Source organism: Manis javanica, chromosome 5 (genome assembly GCF_040802235.1).
Source record: "Manis javanica isolate MJ-LG chromosome 5, MJ_LKY, whole genome shotgun sequence".
NCBI lineage: Eukaryota > Metazoa > Chordata > Mammalia > Pholidota > Manidae > Manis > Manis javanica.
The window spans coordinates 86,526,152-86,546,974 of NC_133160.1; the positions used below are offsets into that span (position 1 = coordinate 86,526,152).

The 20,823-nt window shown below is 36.2% G+C and overlaps 1 protein-coding gene across 1 annotated transcript in view; it reads right to left on the reverse strand.

Moving 5' to 3' along the window:
- Positions 1-20,823, reverse strand: part of TET2 (tet methylcytosine dioxygenase 2) — a 160,365-nt gene that overhangs the window by 11,391 nt on the left and 128,151 nt on the right. The window contains exons 7-8 of the mRNA XM_037020089.2: positions 9,147-9,297; positions 7,130-7,219 (exon numbers count right to left, since the gene is read on the reverse strand). Coding sequence (XP_036875984.2) covers positions 7,130-7,219; positions 9,147-9,297 — 241 coding nt within the window. The remainder of the gene's footprint in view (positions 1-7,129; positions 7,220-9,146; positions 9,298-20,823) is intronic.

Sequence of the window (20,823 nt, forward strand, 5' to 3'; positions counted from 1 at the left end):
TTTGTGAAGAACATTGGACTGTAGTTTTCTTTTTCTTTAATGCCTTTATCTGGTTCTAGTCAGGATATTTATAGCTTTGGAGAATGAGGTGGGTCGTGTTCACTCTTTTCTATTTTCTAGAAAAGTTTCCATGGTTTCATTGAATTGTTATTGTTGAATCCCACTGGACTGTTATTTCTTCCTTAAATAAGGGGTCAAATTTGGAAAGAAAATCATCCAGCCTGGCTATTTACTTTGGGCAAAGTTTTAACTACAAATTCACTTTCTTTAGTAGATAAAGGACTATTCATAGTATTTCTTTATTTTTCTTTGATAAGCTTTAATAATATGTGTTTTTCAAGGATTTTTCCCATTTCATTTAAGTTGTTGGCATAAAGCTTTAATGCCTTTCTTATTCTTTTAATGTCTATATGATCTGCATTGATGTTTCATCTTCCATTCTCAATTTTGGCAATTTGTGCCTTTTCTTTTTTTCCTGCTTGAACTGACTAAAAGTACCAGCTTTTGGTTTCATTGATTTAATCTCTTCGTTTTGGTTTTCTATTTCATTTATTTTTGTTCTTTAATTTTTCCTGCCTGCTGCCTTTGAGGGCTAAAATTGCTCTTCTTTTCCAAGTTTCTTAGGGTAGAGGTGTAGATCATTGGTTAGAGACTGTATATTTTCCTAATGTAAGTTTCCAATACTTATAAATCTCTCTCTAAGCAAGGCTTTATAGCTGCATCCCACAAATTTCTATGTCATGTCTTTATTTCATTCAGTTTGAAATACTTTCTAATTTTCCTCATGATTTATTCTTTGGTCCATAAGTCATTTAGAAACATATTGTTCAGTTTCCAGATATTTAGGGATTTTTCTAGGTATCCTTCTGGTAGAGATTTTTAATTTAATTTCATTGTTGTCAGAGTACATAGTTTGAGGCTTGTAAATGTACTAATACTTGTTCTGTGTCCCCTTGATAGGTCATCCTTGTACACTGGAAATGATGCTGATTCTGTTTTTGGTTGGGGAGTTCTATACATGTCAACAAGGTCCAGTTGGTTAAAAGTGTTGTTCAAGTCTTCTATCTCTTTACTGATTTTCTACCAGTTCTAACAGTTATTGAGAGAGATGTATTGAAATCTCTGACTGTAATTGTGTTTTTTTTAGTTCTATCAGTTTTTGTTTAATAACATTTGAAGCTCTGTTATTAGATGCATATATATATATATAGATTATCATGTTCTTTTGAACTGACCCTTTTATCATTATTAAGTAATCCTCTTTATACTTTATAATATTCTTTGCTATAAAATCCACATTGTCTGCTATTAATGTAAGTACTTCAGCTTTTTTTTGATTTATACTAGCATGGTATTTCTTGGTTCTTGCTCTTTTCAATCTCACAATTGCTCAATACCAGTACAATTATTCAAAATCACAAGCTCTGCCTTTTAATTGGGGGTGCTTAAAAACATTTACACTTTATGTAGTTCTTGATATGGTTGGGATTAAATATACCATCTTGCTATTTATTTATATTTGTCTTATCTTTCTTTTGGTTCCATCATCTTTGAAACCTCTTTGGATTGATTCCATTTTTATCTCTTTGTTGGTAGATTTAGCTGTGTACCTTTTTAGTGGTTGCTTACTCTAAAGTTTACAGTGTACTCTGTAACTTCCCGTAGTCTACAGTTAAGTAATATACTTCTCCCTGTAGATGAAACTTACAACTTCCAATTTGCCAGCCTCTGTGCTATTTCTATGTTTGTTATAAACCTCAAAGTACATTTTTAATATATTTTTAAAATAGTAAATCAAATACATTTTTAAAAAGATGTCTTTTTACTCATAATTCTTCTATTTATGACATTTTTCATTCCTTTCTGTCATTCCAGATTTCTATCTCGTCTCATTGTCTTTCTACTGGAGGTCTTCTTTTAATGTTTTTGAAGTGTTAGTCTGCTGACAGTAAATTATTTTGGCTTTTTATGTCTGAAAAAGAAAATCTTTATTTTGCCTTCACTTTTCTTTTTATTTCTAGGTTGATGGGGTTTTTTTTCTTTCTTTTTTCAATATTTTAAAGATGTTTCTTCTCTCTTCTTCTTGCATTTTTTTCTGACATGAAGTCTCCTATGTTTTTCATTTTCCTTGCTGTATGTAATATGTCTTTTTCTACATCTGCTTTACAGTTTCTCTTTATCACTCACTAACTTTAAGCAAATTGATTTTAATGTGCTTTTACATAGTTTTCTTCATGTCTTAACACTATACCACCCCCTCATCCCCCATTTGGGGCTTACTGAGCTTCTGGGATCAATGGATTTAACAAATTTAAAACAACTTGGCCATTGTTTCTTTAAATGTTTTTCTCTTCCCTACCACCTTCTGGGACTCTAATAGCACATGTATTAGTGTAAAAGTATTGTCTCATAGGTTTTGATCTTTTAATTTTTCCCCCACTTTTTTTTTCTTTTTATTTCTCACTGGAACATTAGTATTGCTTTGTTCACTAATCTTCTGCTCTTAATTTCATCTAGTGAATTTTTATCCATACATTATATATTTTTCATCTCTAGAAGTCAATATAGGTCTTTTTAATATCTCCTTAGCTTTCTTTATCATGTTCATACTTCCCTCTGTTGCCTTGACCGAATGGGATATATATATGATAGCTATTTAATATCTTTATATCATTGTACATATTCTTATCACATGTCATTTCTGGAAATATTTCTATCAATTTCTCTCTTCCACCTCCTCATTATGGGTCATATTTTCTTGTTTCTTGTATACCTGGTAATTTTTGATGTGATGCTAAATATTATACATATTACCTTCTTGTTTGTGGGATTTAAATGAAATTTTGTTGTTCCGGGATGCTGTTAAGTTACTTAAGATCAGTTTAATACTTTCAAGTCTTGATTTAAAACATTTTAAATGGGACCAAAACAGTCTACTACTTCCACTACCAAGGTCATAAGATTCTGAATACTCTACTTGGTATGTTGTACATTAGGCAGTCTTTTCCTTCTGAATGGTATTAACAAGAACTATTCCAGTACCTGTATAGAATCTAGGCATTTTTCTTCTCCTTTTCATGATTATTTCCACAGTCTTAGTAATTTCTTCACATGCACAAACTGTTCAGAACTCAGATGAAGACTCAGGTAGACCCCCTAAAGATCTCTAGAGCTCATCTCTCCTCTTTGGTACTCTGAAGTGTGAATGCTTCCCCAAATTCTCTTTAAGGCATAGATAACCTTGGAGTCTGTTTTGGTTCCTCCTATTTGCCTTGGAACATAATGTGCACTTTAGGAAGTGAGCTGGGATAATAGTAAGTTCATCTTTTTATTTCCCTTCTCTCTGGTGGTACTATCTTGTTTCTTATTGTCCTATGTCTGAAACTATTCTTTCATATATTTTGCTTTTGTTTCAATGTGTGAAAATGAAACTGGTCCTGTGAATCCATCAGAGCTAGATGGTAAATTTACAACATGATAAAGTTTTTGATGGCTTGAATATCGTTTACCATTGTATTCACATAGCGTGTTGGTATCTTGAAACTTAAAAAACTGACCAAAGGAAAGTGAGGGGTGTTGACCCCTCTATTTATAATAGTGTGGTTTGTGACTCTTTAGTCCATGCTGTGGTTTACTTAACTTCATTTTGTTCCTTGAATAAAATGTATACAAAATCTAGTTAGTTATTAGACAGACTTGTGCTATCTTATAATAAATAGCATGCAGAGATTTGTGAACAGATTACTGAACATTCACCTCCATGTCTGGAAGACAAATTTAGGTGCATAGCTTTCAGATGGCATAAAGTTCTGCTGTTCAGTATGGTAGCCACTAGTTACATGTGGCTATTTAAATTTAATTAAAAATAATTAATTAACTCAAGTGCACAAGTGATCAGTAATCATGTTACTAGAAGCTGTTGTACTGAATGGCACAGACAGAAAACATTTCCACTATCACAGAAAGTTCTCTTGGACAGCACTGGCCTAAAATGTCATCTCTACATATGATGAAAACACACGATTTTGAAATTAAACCTGCTAATTCAGGCCTTAAGTTCAATGGTAAGACAACCATAGAAAAGACAGAGGAAAAATGTCTGTTGGACAGATATGAAGAAAGGATATATAAATTAAGAAAACTTATGTCCTAATTCTATGGAGTTGACAGAAGAATTGCTCTGAAGACCCAGTGAAGCTTAGGTTTAACAATAAGACTGTAACTATGAAGTCAAGGAATAAGAGCAAGAAAGAACATTTAGATATGAGAAACGAAGACAGTATATTCAGTTGAGGGAAGGAGGCAAAGATCAAATGGTAGATTTTGAGTGTATCCATGACCTTAGAAGGTCTTCCCATATACTGTGTGGGAAGATCACATTATTGCTTTTTGGATCTCTAAACTACATCAGGACACATGGATGAATGTTACCAGTACCTGCCATGCAATACAGAAAAACACTTTAACCAACCACAGCCATTAACTGATCTAATTTACATAGAATTTAATTTACATCTGTCCTTTATGTATGAATGTATGTATGTGTGTAAATTTTATTTTACTGTGGTAAGAACACAACATGAGATCTATCCTTTTAATAAATTGTTAAGTGTATAATATATTGTTGTTAACTATAGGCCTACACGTTGTGTGGCAGATCTCTACAGCTTATCTTGACTGAAACTGACTGATCAGTACATCTACACATGTATTCATATATATGCATACATATATATATATGTACACACACACACACACATATATACATACTGAAACACATCTAAGGAATTATACCTAATCATCTTGTTATAACTTAAAAATTGGGGGCACCCTCATGTTTGGATGCTCCAGGTTCAGGAAATGCATAAAATACTACAAACAAAATTGATAGGGTAGAATATAAACACTTAGAAAATCAGGTGTGTTAGAGACAGTTTACAATGAGACTCGAAGGATTAAAAAAAAAAATCAATGCTCTGCTCTTCTATCCCTTTCTCCAGCTAAAGACATTTGATTACTTGCACCTATAGAAAAATTCAGTGAAAACAGCCAAACTGGAAGTCTGTACTCATTTTAATATTTCTGTAGCTTGGTTTATTGTGTTTCATGATGAGAATTATTTTAAAACAGCACCAAAGCATTCCTTACACTTTCTGTGATGCTGACTAAATGATAAGGTTGGAAAACAACAGTATTAATTCCACTGTTACTAACAGCATTTATAATAAGTTTTATAAACGTTCACAAACATTTCTAAAAACCTAAGTTATGACATAAAACAACTTAGAAACAGACCATCATTATTAAATTTACCTCCTTTGCTCCCACAAAAAAAAACTAGTTGAGGTTTGGGGTAAGTGTTAAAGTCCACAATGGAAATAAGTGTAGCCAAATCATTAATTAGGATCAGTCCCATCTTTGTCTGTATGTAAGCTATTCTGATTCCATCAGAGTGCTTAATGTTATTAGGTAAATGACAAAGATCACCTACAGTACTGCCCTTCACTCTTCCCGGTACCACGCTGCGGTGTGCTCTGCTCTGGATCTCTTCTCATCCCCTCCAGCTTTCCTCCAGCTAATAGTAGTCTCCCTCCTGCCCTGAACTCTAACTTTTCCAACTCCATTGCTCTTACTCTCAGTGCTTCTCACTGGTTTCTTTTCCACCACTCACCCCTAAAATGTTGATGTGCTCCAGAATCTCATCACTAGCCCCTTCTCCTCTTTAAAATCTCCACTGAAAAGACTGCATTCACTCCTATGTATTCAACTAATTCCTGCATTTTGATAACTCCCAAATCTACAGTGCTACCTAGATTTTTCTAATTATTGCAGAAGTATGTCAAACCTAGCCATATCCAGAATGAAATTATCATCTTTCTCCTCTCTCCTCCAAACTTACTTTACCTCACTGATTCCTGATATTATTTAACATTTTATCCAAGCCAGAAATTTGATAAATTTTAAAATTCTCTTTTGTTCATCCTCCAATACAATTGGGCACTAAATTCTGTAAGTTTCACTTCAAATATTTTACATACTTATTTCCTTTTCTCTGTCACTATTGCCATTTCCTTAATTTAGGACTTTAGCATCTTTCACCCACTGATTGTAATAGCTTACCTCTCTAATTTAATCTTGCAGGAATCTAAATTATATTTCCTTTATTTGGCTTGTGAATGACCTTTTAAAATTATTTCACTTTCCCCCATCTTCAACACACACTTAAAATACCCCAATGGCAGCCCTTTTACCAATGGGATTACAGTTCAAGGACTTTTACATGGTTACCAAGGCCACTTATGATCTTATATCTCTACTTTCAGGGAGAATCTTTTTGCTCCTTCAGAAATGTGTGCATACCTCTAGCCCAGCTGTTATCATCTTATTCTGTTCGTTGCTGCTTTATATATATCTGCATCTTCTTTAAGGAAGGAATTCTTTCAAGATAGAGAATCTACATTGCTTATCTGTACATCCACAGTGACTACACACAGTATCTGTTTTGCAACAGGTTTTCATTTAATGCTTGTGTTGTTGTTATTGAAACAGGGAAGACTCTACAGTTTTTTGCTTCCTTCATGAGCACTTCTGAAATTATCTGGTCTTCTAAGTAGGTACACCCTAGAAAACACTTGTAAAATAGGGAAAAAATGTTTCTGCTTGGTTCATGGAACCATGACCAAAGGGGCAAAAAAGGTTCTAGCAAAATCTGACATAACTGGATACATGTATATATGCTGACAAAGTACACCCATAGCTTTTTATATGGATAGGCTTTCTGTTACAAAAGCTAAAAGCTAAAAGAACCTGTTTGGGCCATATAATTTTAATCACCAAAGTCTGCTTGCTGAGATAAAATTACCCATGTGAGAACAAGATTAGTAGGTAGAACAGCTTGTGAGCTTTTAAAGCTCACTTAACAGATTCAAAGTCCAAAAATATGCTCTTTTGGTGTTGTCATGTTCATGTAACAGAAACAGAGCACTGAAGTGGCTTCAACAATTAAGAAAAGAAAAAGTTACAAAAATGGAGGAAAATAATTGCTTCAAAAACATTTTTAGAAGTAGGTAGGTTATCGGTAATGGTACGTAAATGGTTCAAATCACTGTCAGTAATCATTCAAACTTACCTGATTATTGTATGCATCAGGTGCAAGTTTCTTATATGTTGGTGCCATAAGAGTGGAAAGGTTTTGTAAATGAGACTCCAGTTTCTCTTCCTGTATCAAATGAATAATTCTACATATTAAATTCTAAATTCATTTCTTTATATATGAGAGAGGTGATCAGTTAGATCTTTTTCCCCCTACATTTTTGATTGAAATCACTACATATAGTGTCCTTCTTTATTAAATAACTAAAACATCTTAACATGAGTATTTCTAAGGGAAAAGTATAAACTATGTATCAATCACCTGTTTTTATATTATTAAATATATAATATTAAAACATTATTAAATATCTAGCTCTTTGGTGTTTTCATAACACTAATCAATTTTCTACTCTGCATGCAGATATTTGGTATTTTATAAATATAAGCTTATACTGGTAGCAGGGCTAGGAAAACGGAGCTGTATGGTCTAAAAGAGATCATGTCCACCCCCTTTCCAGTTAGCTGCCAAGCAAGATGAGCTATTGAAAGGATATGCTTGGTTTAATTTCAAATTTCAAAATTTGAAATGATCTTGTCATAGAAAAACTAAATATCATTTGATTCTTCAAATATGGATAAAACTCTCAGAACTAGAATATGGCACATATGAAGAACTTTGTAAAGTTTACTTGAAAGGAGAAATGTTCAGTTACACTTCCTCCCCTCAGCAAAGAGCAAATTTTCCAAATAATATGTTTATCAAAATGGTAGGTGATACTACTCAGTCGTTCCTTTCATACTTAGAAGTTCTCATTTCATATTGATATTCCTCTAAAATTCTTGAGAGACATAACGATCTGCCAGAGAAATAGTCGTTCCATTTTTGAAGGTGAGGAGGTTTCTGAGTGGAGGCCTCCCACCTACCTGGGGAAGGATGCTACCAGACATGGTTTGCTTTATATGAAAACTGGTTAGAGTGAAACACATTTATGAAATAGTAGTGAAGAAGGTCTCTAATATGGAAAGCTAGAGTGGCTGACAGCATGCAAAATTGCTATTCTACATTAGGCTTACTAAATATGTAGGATTTTTTCTTATGAAGAGAGGATATCTAGCACATTTAAGTAATATAATTTGTTAAAAATATTATTGTCCTTTGGAAAAATTTGTTATGATTTTGAGTTTTTGCCCTTTAACTTGCATTTACTATTGAAGTCACAAATGAATTAACAAAGTTTTCACTTAGAGGGACATATCAGTATTAATGCATGTTTCAATTACACTTAAAATTTGAAAGATAATTATATGATTTAGAAACTCACTGAAAAGTTGGTCATAATCTAAATAGCAAATATACTGAGATTTTCCAATTACTTAATTAGCTAGAACTAAGTAATTACTTATTAAATACTTAATTCTAGTAATTAGTTACTCTAGAACACATGCCATCCAAAAAGTTAAATCTGATGCCAAACTGCAAGTTATTTTAAGAAATATATATTCTAGAGAAAAGACAAAAAACTAACTTCAATGAGAAATCAATGCTCATTTATTTCAATTACACTTTTATATTAAAATCTAAATATGTTTTAGTTCCTTGACTGCATCATTATGGTAACTTGAAATTATCAAATATAATGCTGTGAAAATGTGACTAGAAATCATCTTTTCTGAATGTGGCAGTTAGGAACATTAGTTCTATAATTCAGGTGCAAAAGATGAAAGTTAACAACTGAAGTGTTAACATTTGGTTTTAATACTTAAGTGACAGCTATTTAAAACTTGAATTGACATAAAAGATAAAGAATAAATATCAAAACATAGATATGAAGATTTCATATTGCTCAAAATTTACTAGTTTGGTATCATGTGGTTATTATTATGCCACCTTTATAAAGTGTTATCTGTCAACAGTTTAGCTGAAGTTTTGTTGATTCATCTATGAGATCAAAGTCCGTTAGACCTGAATGGAGTATGTCTTATTGTTCACTTCATCTGTGCACATCAATTCTCCATGAGAAATAAAGAGATTATACATCAGGAAGTAAACAAACCTCTTTTGGGTCATCCCCAAGCAGCTTAAATTTTCTTGGGATCTTGCTTCTGGCAAACTTACATCCATTGTAGTACATGCTCCACGAACAACCAAAAGAAAAGGAGGCACCACAGGTCTCTGGGTCCAGCCCTTGACAGGCACAGGTTCTCCTGAGAAATGAAAGAACCAAGTTCATGGCTATGGATAGCATTATCTAGGCTACCAATTTCATATTCTGGGTGTATGCATGACAAAACAAGTATAAATTCATTTTTAAAAGAAGTCTAATCTAACTCTGTATTAAGCTGTGCCATACCATGTCAGAAAACAGCTATTTCAAATTACCTAAAACACAATTTAAACGAACTTTTTATTGTAGTAAACACAAACACAGAAAAGTACACATGATTTTACAGCTTGCAAATGCTCACAAATTAAACATATCCAAGGGAGTAGCACCCAAGCTAAGAAATAACTGTCCTGGCACCCCAGAATATCCTCTTACATTTCCTTCCAGGCATTGTACCCCTGATGGTAACTTATATCAGAAGAGATCAGTTTTGCCCTTTTTTAACATTCTATATAGTGTACTATATACCTACTGAATATAGTGTGTGTGAATAGTATGTATATATGTAGTTTTGCCTTTTATTTATTTATTATTTTTATTTATGTTTACTAGGCTCTCCCCTACCCCAAGTCCCCCCCCACAAACCCCATTATTGTCACTGTCCATCAGCATAGTAAGATGTTCTAGAATCACTACTTGTCTTCTCTGTGTTACAAAGCCCTCCCCTTTCCCCCACCCCCCACATTACACATGCTAATCATAATACCCCCTTTCTTCTTTCCCGCCCTTATCCTTCCCTACCCTCCCATTCTCCCCAGTCTCTTTCCCTTTGGTAACTGTTAGTCCATTCTTGGGTTCTGTGATTCTGCTGCTGTTTTGTTCCTTCAGTTTTTCTTTTGTTCTTATACTCCACAGATGAGTGAAATCATTTGGTATTTGTCTTTCTCCGCTTGGCTTATTTCACTGAGCATAATACCCTCTAGCTCCATCCATGTTGTTGCAAATGGTAGGATTTGTTTTCTTCTTATGGCTGAATAATATTCCATTGTGTATATGTACCACATCTTCTTTATCCATTCATCTACTGATGGACACTTAGGTTGCTTCCATTTATTGGCTATTGTAAATAGTGCTGCGATAAACATAGAGGTGCATCTGTCTTTTTCAAACTGGAGTGCTGCATCCTTAGGGTATAAATTCCTAGAAGCGGAATTCCTGGATCAAATGGTAAGTCTATTTTGAGCATTTTGAGGAACCTCCATATTGCTTTCCACAATGGTTGAACTAATTTACATTCCCATCAGCAGTGTAGGAGGGTTCCCCTTTCTCTACAACCTCACCAACATTGTTGTTTGTCTTTTGGATGGTGGCCATTCTTACTGGTGTGAGGTGATGTCTCATTGTGGTTTTAATTTGCATTTCTCTGATAACTAGCAACGTGGAGCATCTTTTCATGTGCCTGTTGGCCATCTGAATTTCTTCTTTGGAGAACTGTTCAGCTCCTCTGCCCGTTTTTTAATTGGATTATTTGCTTTTTGTTTGTTGAGGAGCGTGAGCTCTTTATATATTTTGGATGTCAAGCCTTTATCGGATCTGTCATTTATGAAAATATTCTCCCATACTGTAGGGTACCTTTTTGTTCTATTGATGGTGTCCTTTGCTGTACAGAAGCTTTTCAGCTTGATATAGTCCCACTTGTTCATTTTTGCTTTTGTTTTCCTTGCTCAGGGAGATATATTCATGAAGAAGTCGCTAATGTTCACATCCAAGAGATTTTTGCCTATAATTTTTTCTAAGAGTTTTATGGTTTCATGACTTACATTCAGGTCTTTGATCCATTTTGAATTTACTTTTGTGTATGGGATTATACAGTGATCCAGTTTCATTTTCTTACATGTAGCTGCCAGTTCTGCCAGCTCCATCTGTTGAAGAGACTGTCATTTCCCCATTGCATGTCCATGGCTCCTTTATCAAATATTAATTGACCATATATGTTTGGGTTAATGTCTGGAGTCTCTAATCTGTTCCACTGGTCTGTGGCTCTGTTCTTGTGCCAGTACCAAATTTTCTTGATTACTATGGCTTTGTAGTAGAGCTTGAAGTTGGGGAGTGAGATCCCCACCACTTTATTCTTCTTTCTCAGGATTGCTTTGGCTATTCGGGGTCTTTGGTGTTTCCATATGAATTTCTGAACTATTTGTTCCAGTTCTTTGAAGAATGTTGTTGGTAATTTGATAGGGATTGCATGAAATCTGTATATTGCTTTGGGCAGTTCTGCCTTTTTTTACTTTATATAGTATTATGTGTATATTTTTGCCCATTTTTATCCTATATATAGTATAAAATACTATATATGCAGTATATAGTATAAAATAGGCAAAATTATATATAATTCTATGTACTATGTATATACACACACACACATATATATATGGAATTACATAGTATAAGCTTCTTTGTTCAACATTATGTTTGGGGTATCCTTCCATATTGTTGCATGTAGTTCTATTTTATTCATGTATTTATTCATTGAGTATAGCTTTCCATTGTATGAACATGCCAAAAATAAACCATTCTACTATTGAAGGGCATTTGAGTGCTTTCTAGTTTTTGGCCAAATGACAGTATTGTGACTTAACAGGCCAAGCCAGACACATTCTAAGGGCAATAAACAAACAAGCAAAGAAACCGAAGAACAAAACATGGTAAAACAACCTTCTAGGAAAACTATATTCAATAGGTATCTTTTTTCAGCTTTATTGAGCTATAACTGACAAATTGTAAGGTCTTTAACATCTACAATGGGATGATTTGTGTACACACACACACACACACACACAATGTGAATGGGTGTTAACATATCCATTACCTCATATATTTTACTTTAAAATTTATTTTGGAAAGAACCTTTAAGTTCTACACTTCTGGCAAATCTCAATGATACAATACAGTGTTATCAACATAGTCACCATGTTATACATTAGACCCTCAGACCTTAGTCATTTTATAACTGAAAGATTATATCCTTTTACCTACTTCTCCCTATTTCCCTCACTCACAGCCACTCACAATCACTTATCTACTCTTTATTTCTATGAATTTGACTTTATGTTTTTGAGTCCACATATAAGTGATTCCATGCAGTATTTGTCTTTGTCTGGCTTATTTCACTTAGCCTCCAAGTTCATCCATGCTGTCCCAAATGTTAGGATCCAGCCCCATTTTTAAAGGATAAGTTATATTCCTCTCTCTCTCTCTCTCTCTCTCTCTCTCTGTGTTTATACACATACCGCATCTACCTCATTCATCCTTGCTGGACACTTAAGTTGTCTCTACACCTTGGTAATTGTGAGTAATGCTCCAATGAACATTGGAGTACAAATGTCTCTTTCATATAATGATTTAATTTTCTTTGGATATTGTATCTAGAAGTAGGATTGCTAGATCATAGGGCAGTTCTATTGTTAATTTTTTGAGGAATCACCATGCTTTGTTCCACAATGGCTGTACCAGTTTATGTTCTCACCAACTGTGTATAAGGGTTTCCTTTTCTCCACATTCTTGCCAGCATTTGTTATTTGTTGTTATAATCTTTTTGATAAAAGACAGCCTAACAGATGTGAGGTGATATCTCACTGTGGTTTTGATTTGTATTTCCCTGACAATCAGTGATATTGGGCACCTTTTCCTGTACCTGTTAGCCATTTGTATATCTTCCTTTAAAAAATGTCTGTGAAGGTTCTTTGCCCAATTTAATTGTGATTTTTTTGCTACCGAGTTGTATGAATTATTTGTATATTTTGGATATTAAACTTATTAACTTCTTACTGGATATATGATTTGCAAATATTTTCTCCCATTCCACAGGTTGTGCCTTTTCTTATTGTTGATGGTTTCCTTTGCTATGCATAAGCTTTTTGGTTTGATGGAGTCATACTTATTTTGTTTTTGGTGTTAAATCCAAAAAATCATTGTCAAGACCAATGTTAAGAAGCTTATTTCCCATGTTTTCATAAATTTTACAGCTACAGACCTTTGGCTCAAGACTTTAATCAATTTTTAGTTGATTTTTGTGTATGGTAGGCAAGTGGGTCCAGTTTCATTCTTTTGTGATATCCATTTTTCCCATTGTCATTTATTGAAAAGATGATCCTTCCCCCATGGTTTTGGGTCCTCTGTCAAAAACTAATTGACCATATTTGCATGTGTTTATTCTGGGTTTTATTCTGTTCCATTGATCTATGTGTTTTGATGCCAGTACCATACTGTTCTGATTACCATTGTTTTGTAATATAGTTTGAAATCAGGAAGTGTGATGACTCCAGCTTTGCCCTTAATTTTCAAGACTACTTTGACTACTCAGGGTCTTTGTGGTTCCATACAAATTTTAGGATTGTTTTTTCTATTACCATGAAAAATGCCATTAGAACTTTGATAGGATTGTACTGAATCTGAAGATTGCTTTGGGTACTATGGGCATTTTAACAATATTAATTGTACCAATCCATGAACACAGAGTATCTTTCCATTCATTTATATCTTCTTCAATATCTTTTGATCAATGTTCTTATAGTTTTCAGTGTATAGTTCTTTCACCTCTGGGGTTAAACTTATTCCTAGATTTTATTCTTTTTGATGCAATTATAATGGATTTGCTTTCTTAGTTTCTCTTTCTGCTAGGTCATTGTTAGTGTATAGAAACACAACTGATTTTGTATATTGATGTTATATCCTGCAACATACTGAATTTATTAGTACAAACAGGTTTTTTTTGGTGGAGTATTTAGGATTTTCTATATACAATATGTCATTGAAAATAGTGATAATTTTACTTGTTCTTTTCCAGTTTGAATGCCTTTTCCTTTTCTTGCCTGACTGCTCTGGCTAGGGTTTCCAGTAATAGAGTGAATAAATGAGAGAGTGCGTATTTTTGTCTTGTGCCTGATCTTTTGGGAAAAGTTTTCAGTTTTTAATCATTGAGTATGATGTTGGCTGTTGCTTTCTAATATATGGCATTCATTATATTCAGGTAAATTCCTTTTATATTAAGTTTTTAAGAGAGTTTTAGTCATAAAAGATGTTGAACATTGTCAAATGCTTTTACTGCACCTATTGAGGTAATCATATGGTTTTTATCTTTCGTTTTGTTAAAATGGAGTATTGCATTGATTGGGTATATTGAACCATTCTTGTATCCCTGGAATAAATTCCACTTGATCATGATGTATGAACCCTTAAATTGGCTTGCTAGTGAGAGATCGATTCAAGATGGCAGCATGAGAGGAGAGACAGAGAACTCCTCCCAAAATGACATATAGTATGAAAATGTAGTTAATACAACTAACCCTAAAACAGCAACAAGAAAGAAGGCTTTACCAGACTGCATACACCTGGAGAACAGAGCAGACCTAATGAAACAGGGTAAAGTACCAAAGTCTTCATCTGGCGGGACCTGAGCCCTTCCCCAACCCCAGCTCACTGGCAGGAGGAAGAGAAACAGAGCGGGGATGGGGTGGAAACCTAGAACTCCAAAACACCCAGCCCTGGAGATCTGCTTTGGAACACAAACCTATATTGTGTGGTGCTCTGGAGGTTGGTGGGGTTGGGGAGCTGGGACAGGTGGAGTGCTTGAGAGACTGAGATTCCAGCCAACTAAACTAAACCCCCCATAGATAGGAGAAGGTTTTGAAGAAAACCCTAAAAAACTAATCACAAAAATAACCCTCAAAATAAACACAACATATGTCATTATTCCCACATGGACTCAAACTATGACCTATGACATGAAAAATCATCGTTGTAATTAAACTACGGAAACCTAATGACAAACATCCGAAAAACACACCCCCTACTCAAAATCAGTAACAACTCCTTTATTGATCTCCCCACCCCCTCTAACATCTCAGCATGATGAAACTTCGGGTCCCTACTAGGAATTTGCTTAGTCCTACAAATTCTCACAGGTCTATTCCTAGCCATACACTACACAGCAGATACATCAACCGCATTCTCATCAGTAACCCACATCTGCCGAGATGTTAACTACGGATGGATCATCCGATACATACACGCTAACGGAGCTTCCCTGTTCTTCATCTGCCTGTTCGCACACATCGGACGAGGCATCTACTACGGATCCTTTGCCTACAAAGAAACATGAAACATCGGCATTCTACTCCTGTTTGCAGTAATAGCAACCGCCTTTATGGGGTACGTCCTACCATGAGGACAAATGTCCTTCTGAGGTGCCACGGTAATTACAAACCTTTTATCCGCAATTCCCTACATTGGGTCTAGTCTAGTAGAGTGAGTCTGAGGGGGATTCTCGGTAGACAAGGCAACTCTCACTCGATTCTTCGCTCTTCACTTCATCCTTCCCTTCTTAATCCTTGCCCTAGTACTAGTACACTTACTATTCCTACATGAAACTGGATCCAACAACCCAATAGGAATCGTGTCCAACCCAGACATAATCCCCTTCCACCCATACTACACAACCAAACATACCCTAGGCCTATTCATCATGCTTGCAGCACTAATGGCCCTAGCCCTGTTCTTCCCCGACCTGCTAGGAGACCCGGACAACTATACTCCCGCAAACCCTCTAAACACACCACCCCACATTAAGCCAGAATGATACTTCCTATTCGCATACGCAATCCTACGCTCAATCCCCAACAAACTAGGAGTAGTACTGGCACTAGTCCTATCCATCCTTGTACTAGCACTCATCCCACTACTGCACACATCAAAACAACGAACTATGATGTTCCGACCCCTAAACCAAACCATCTTCTGACTCCTAGTGGCCGATCTACTAGTTCTCACATGAATTGGAGGACAGCCAGTAGAACACCCCTTCATCCTAATCGGACAAGTGGCCTCTATCCTTTATTTCACACTAATCCTGGCAGCAATGCCAATCGCAGGTATCATCGAAAACAATCTCATAAAATGAAGAGTCTTCGTAGTATATGTCAATACACTGGTCTTGTAAACCAGCAAAGGAGCTAGCCCTCCCCAAGACTCAGGAAGACAAAAGCCCTACCATCAGCACCCAAAGCTGAAATTCTCAATAAACTACTTCCTGCAAACAATTAAAGCCCAACAAGCATTATATAGTATATGCTATGTATAATCATGCATTAATGGTTTAGCCCATGCATATAAGCAAGTACATTATATTATTATAGTACATAGGACATATTATGTATAATCGTACATTACTGGTCTAACACATGCATATAAGCAGGTACATTATATTATTATAGTACATAGGACATATTATGTATAATCGTGCATTACTGATCTAGTACATGCATATAAGCAAGTACATAATATCCTTAGAGTACATAGTACATATTATTATTGATCGGACATAGCACATCAAGTCAAATCATTTCCAGTCAACATGCATATCCCTACCACTGAAGGCCGCCTAATCACCATGCCGCGTGAAATCACCAACCTGCTCGTAGTTGTGTCCCTCTTCTCGCTCCGGGCCCATACGGACTGTGGGGTAGTTAAAGTGAAACTATACCTGGTATCTGGTTCTTACTTCAAGTTCATCTTATATCTAGCCGCTCACTCGTTCCTCTTAAATAAGACATCTCGATGGATTCATTACTAATCAGCCCATGCCTAACATAACTGTGCTGTCATGCCTTTGGTATCTTTTAATTTTCGGGGTGCGAGGTTCAACTCGGTCACTGACCTTCGAGCAGGTGGATAACTTGTAGATAGACATTCATTGAATATTATTGGTCGTACATACTAACTCCTAGGTGTTATTCAGTCAATGGTTACAGGACATAGAGAATTTTACAACAGAATTTTGAGTCGAGCCTACAGAAATCATAGATCACAATCGCAGACACCAACAAATACTAAAGTAATTAATTTAAATTTATAGTTTTAGGTTTGATATATCAAACCCCTCCTTACCCCGCCCAAAGCCTCTATGTACTAAACATCTTGTCAAACCCCAAAAGCAAGGACACATACACATACACAAAGGCGCTATAAGCACAAAGTATTACGTAAGTATATAGGTATACAAAACTACCAGCGCAGCTTTCTGCCCACTAGTTAAATACTTAGGTGCTTGAACATATATGGCTGGAAGGCCATGTAGTGACTACGTAATGATTTCTATTAGCCACAATAAAAACAATATACAATAAATACAAATATCAATCAATTATTATAGGTGCTCATAGCATAAACTATTTGCCCCCTATGTACAATCAAATTAAGGTTAATGTAGCTTAAAACCAAAGCAAAGCATTGAAAATGCTTAGATGAGTTCACAAACTCCATAGACACACAGGTTTGGTCCCAGCCTTTTTGTTAATTTTCAATAGAATTACACATGCAAGTATCCGCCCTCCAGTGAAAATGCCCTTCAAGTTATCATAATACCTGAAGGAGCTGGTATCAAGCACGCCAATAAACGCAGCTAACGACGCCTTGCAGAGCCACGCCCCCACGGGAAACAGCAGTGATAAAAATTAGGCTATAAACGAAAGTTCGACCTAGCCATATTGCATTGGGTTGGTAAATCTCGTGCCAGCCACCGCGGTCATACGATTAACCCTAACTAATAAAAAACCGGCGTAAAGCGTGCTAAGATGGACCCAATTCAAATAAAGTTAAGCCCTGACCAGGCCGTAAAAAGCCATGGTTACCATAAAAATAAACTATGAAAGTAACTTTAATTCACATCGACACACAATAGCTAAGACCCAAACTGGGATTAGATACCCCACTATGCTTAGCCCTAAACTTAAATAATTCACCAGACAAAATTATTCGCCAGAGAACTACTGGCAACAGCCTCAAACTCAAAGGACTTGGCGGTGCTTTACATCCCCCTAGAGGAGCCTGTTCTATAATCGATAAACCCCGATAAACCCCACCAATTCTCGCTAATACAGCCTATATACTGCCATCTCCAGCAAACCCTAAAAAGGAGGCACAGTAAGCAAGACTATGAAAACATAAATACGTTAGGTCAAGGTGTAGCCCATGAGTTGGAAAGAAATGGGCTACATTTTCTAAAATAGAATACGAACGAATGCCCTAATGAAAACGAGGGCCAAAGGAGGATTTAGCAGTAAGCTGAGAATAGAGAGCTCGACTGAACCCGGCCCTAAAGCACGCACACACCGCCCGTCACCCTCTTCAAGTCCTCAAGAACACCTAAACATATTAGACAGACACCAAGGCATGAGAAGAGACAAGTCGTAACAAGGTAAGCATACTGGAAAGTGTGCTTGGATCATCAAAGTGTAGCTTAAACAAAGCATCTGGCCTACACCCAGAAGATCTCAGTAACATGTCCACTTTGAACAAATCCTAGCCCAGCCAACTCTTAACATACAACCAAACAAAAATACATAAACCAAAGCATTTACTAGATTAAAGTATAGGTGATAGAAATTACATGACGGCGCTATAGAAAAAGTACCGCAAGGGAAAGATGAAAGATACATTCAAAGTACAAAACAGCAAAGATTACCCCTTATACCTTTTGCATAATGAACTAACTAGAAACACCCTAGCAAAGAGAACTTAAGCTAGAAACCCCGAAACCAGACGAGCTACCTACGAGCAGTTTAAAGAACCCACTCATCTATGTGGCAAAATAGTGAGAAGACTCATAGGTAGAGGTGAAAAGCCTAACGAGCCTGGTGATAGCTGGTTGTCCAAGAAATGAATCTAAGTTCAACTTGAAATATACCTAAGAGCCCAAAAACTATAATGTAAGTTTCAAGTATAGTCTAAAAAGGTACAGCTTTTTAGAAGCAGAATTAAATCTTAATTAGTGAGTAAGTAATACAACGACCATAGTTGGCCTAAAAGCAGCCATCAATTAAGAAAGCGTCAAAGCTCAACAATAAAACATAAATGATACCACAAATAAAAATCAACTCCTAAACCAATATTGGACCAATCTATCAATAAATAGAAGAAATACTGTTAGTATGAGTAACAAGAAATAGATCTCCTTGCACAAGCTTATATCAGAACGGATGACCCACTGATAATTAACAACGAAACAAATCAAATCCAAAAATAGAACTTTGTTAACTAGATTGTTAACCCAACACAGGTGTGCATATTCTCAAAGGAAAGGTTAAAACAGATGAAAGGAACTCGGCAAACACAAGCCCCGCCTGTTTACCAAAAACATCACCTCTAGCATAACCAGTATTAGAGGCACTGCCTGCCCAGTGACTCATGTTAAACGGCCGCGGTATTCTAACCGTGCAAAGATAGCATAATCACTTGTTCTCTAAATAGGGACTAGTATGAACGGCTAGACGAGGGTTTTACTGTCTCTCATCTGTAACCAGTGAAATTGACCTCCCCGTGAAGAGGCGGGGATAATATAATAAGACGAGAAGACCCTATGGAGCTTTAGTTAAACAGCTTAAAATTAGCCTAACACCACTCTAACAGAGACATAAAGACCAATTAACCTAAGCTGTCAATTTTGGTTGGGGTGACCAGCCATGTGGAGGACGGAGATCCACATCCGGCTGCTCTGGGACAAAGGAAAGGCAGGTGGTCTGAGAGGCCTCCTAGTAGATAGAGGGCTGCTGAAGGGATGGGGTTTTCATGCAGCTTGCTGCATGGGAGAAGGGATAGGTGGGCTGACAAGGTTATCTGGGCATGCTCTGCCCAGCAGGTTGGGAACTGAGGAGCTTCAGGCACTCCATCCCCCTGGCTGGCTACTCAGCTCTGAGGATCCCCACTGTGAAATGCAGCCTACTGCACCTTCCTACTGGCCTGCCAGCACTGGCTCGCAAACAGGCAGTCACTGCGCTCACATCAGGCCAGCCAGAGGGAGGCCCTGCCTACAATAGCTAGAGATGCAATGGACAGAGGCTTACATCTGTGTGCTCAGTCCACTGGCTCTGACACCGGAGACAGGCACTGCAGCTGGGAATCAGGAAACAGCTCTTTCCTCCCTCCAGACACCAGTACCACTCCCCTGTGACCCTCAACCTCACTCCAGTTGAGCAGCTCTAGAGACTAGAGCTTCTGGGCACTAGAGGATGCCACATACAAATATGAAACATAAAAGAAACCTGGTTGAAACAAAAATCTCACACACCCCAGAATACGGGTCAAATGAAAGTGAACTCATCAATATTCCTGAAAAGAGTTCAAAATAAAAATCATAAACATGCTCATGGAGGTACAGAAAAATATTCAAGAACTCAGGAACAAATTTAAGATGGAGATTCAATCATTAAGAAATTCCATATCTGAAATGAAACATACAATGGAGGAATTTAGAAGCAGATTAGGTGTAGTAGAAGAGATGGTAAATGGAATAGAAATTAGAGAAGAGGAATACAAAGACGCTGAGGCCCAGAGAGAAAAAATAATCTCTAAAAATGAAAGAATATTGAGAGAACTGTGTGACCAGTCTAAATGGAACAATATTTACATTATAGGAATACCAGAAGAAGAAGAGAGAGAAAAAGGAATATAAAGTGTCATTGAGGAGGTTATTGCTGAAAATTTCACAAATCTGGGGAAGAAGATAGTCTCTAAAGCCATGGAGGTGGACAGATCTCCTAACACAAGGGACCCAAGGAAGACAACACTAAGA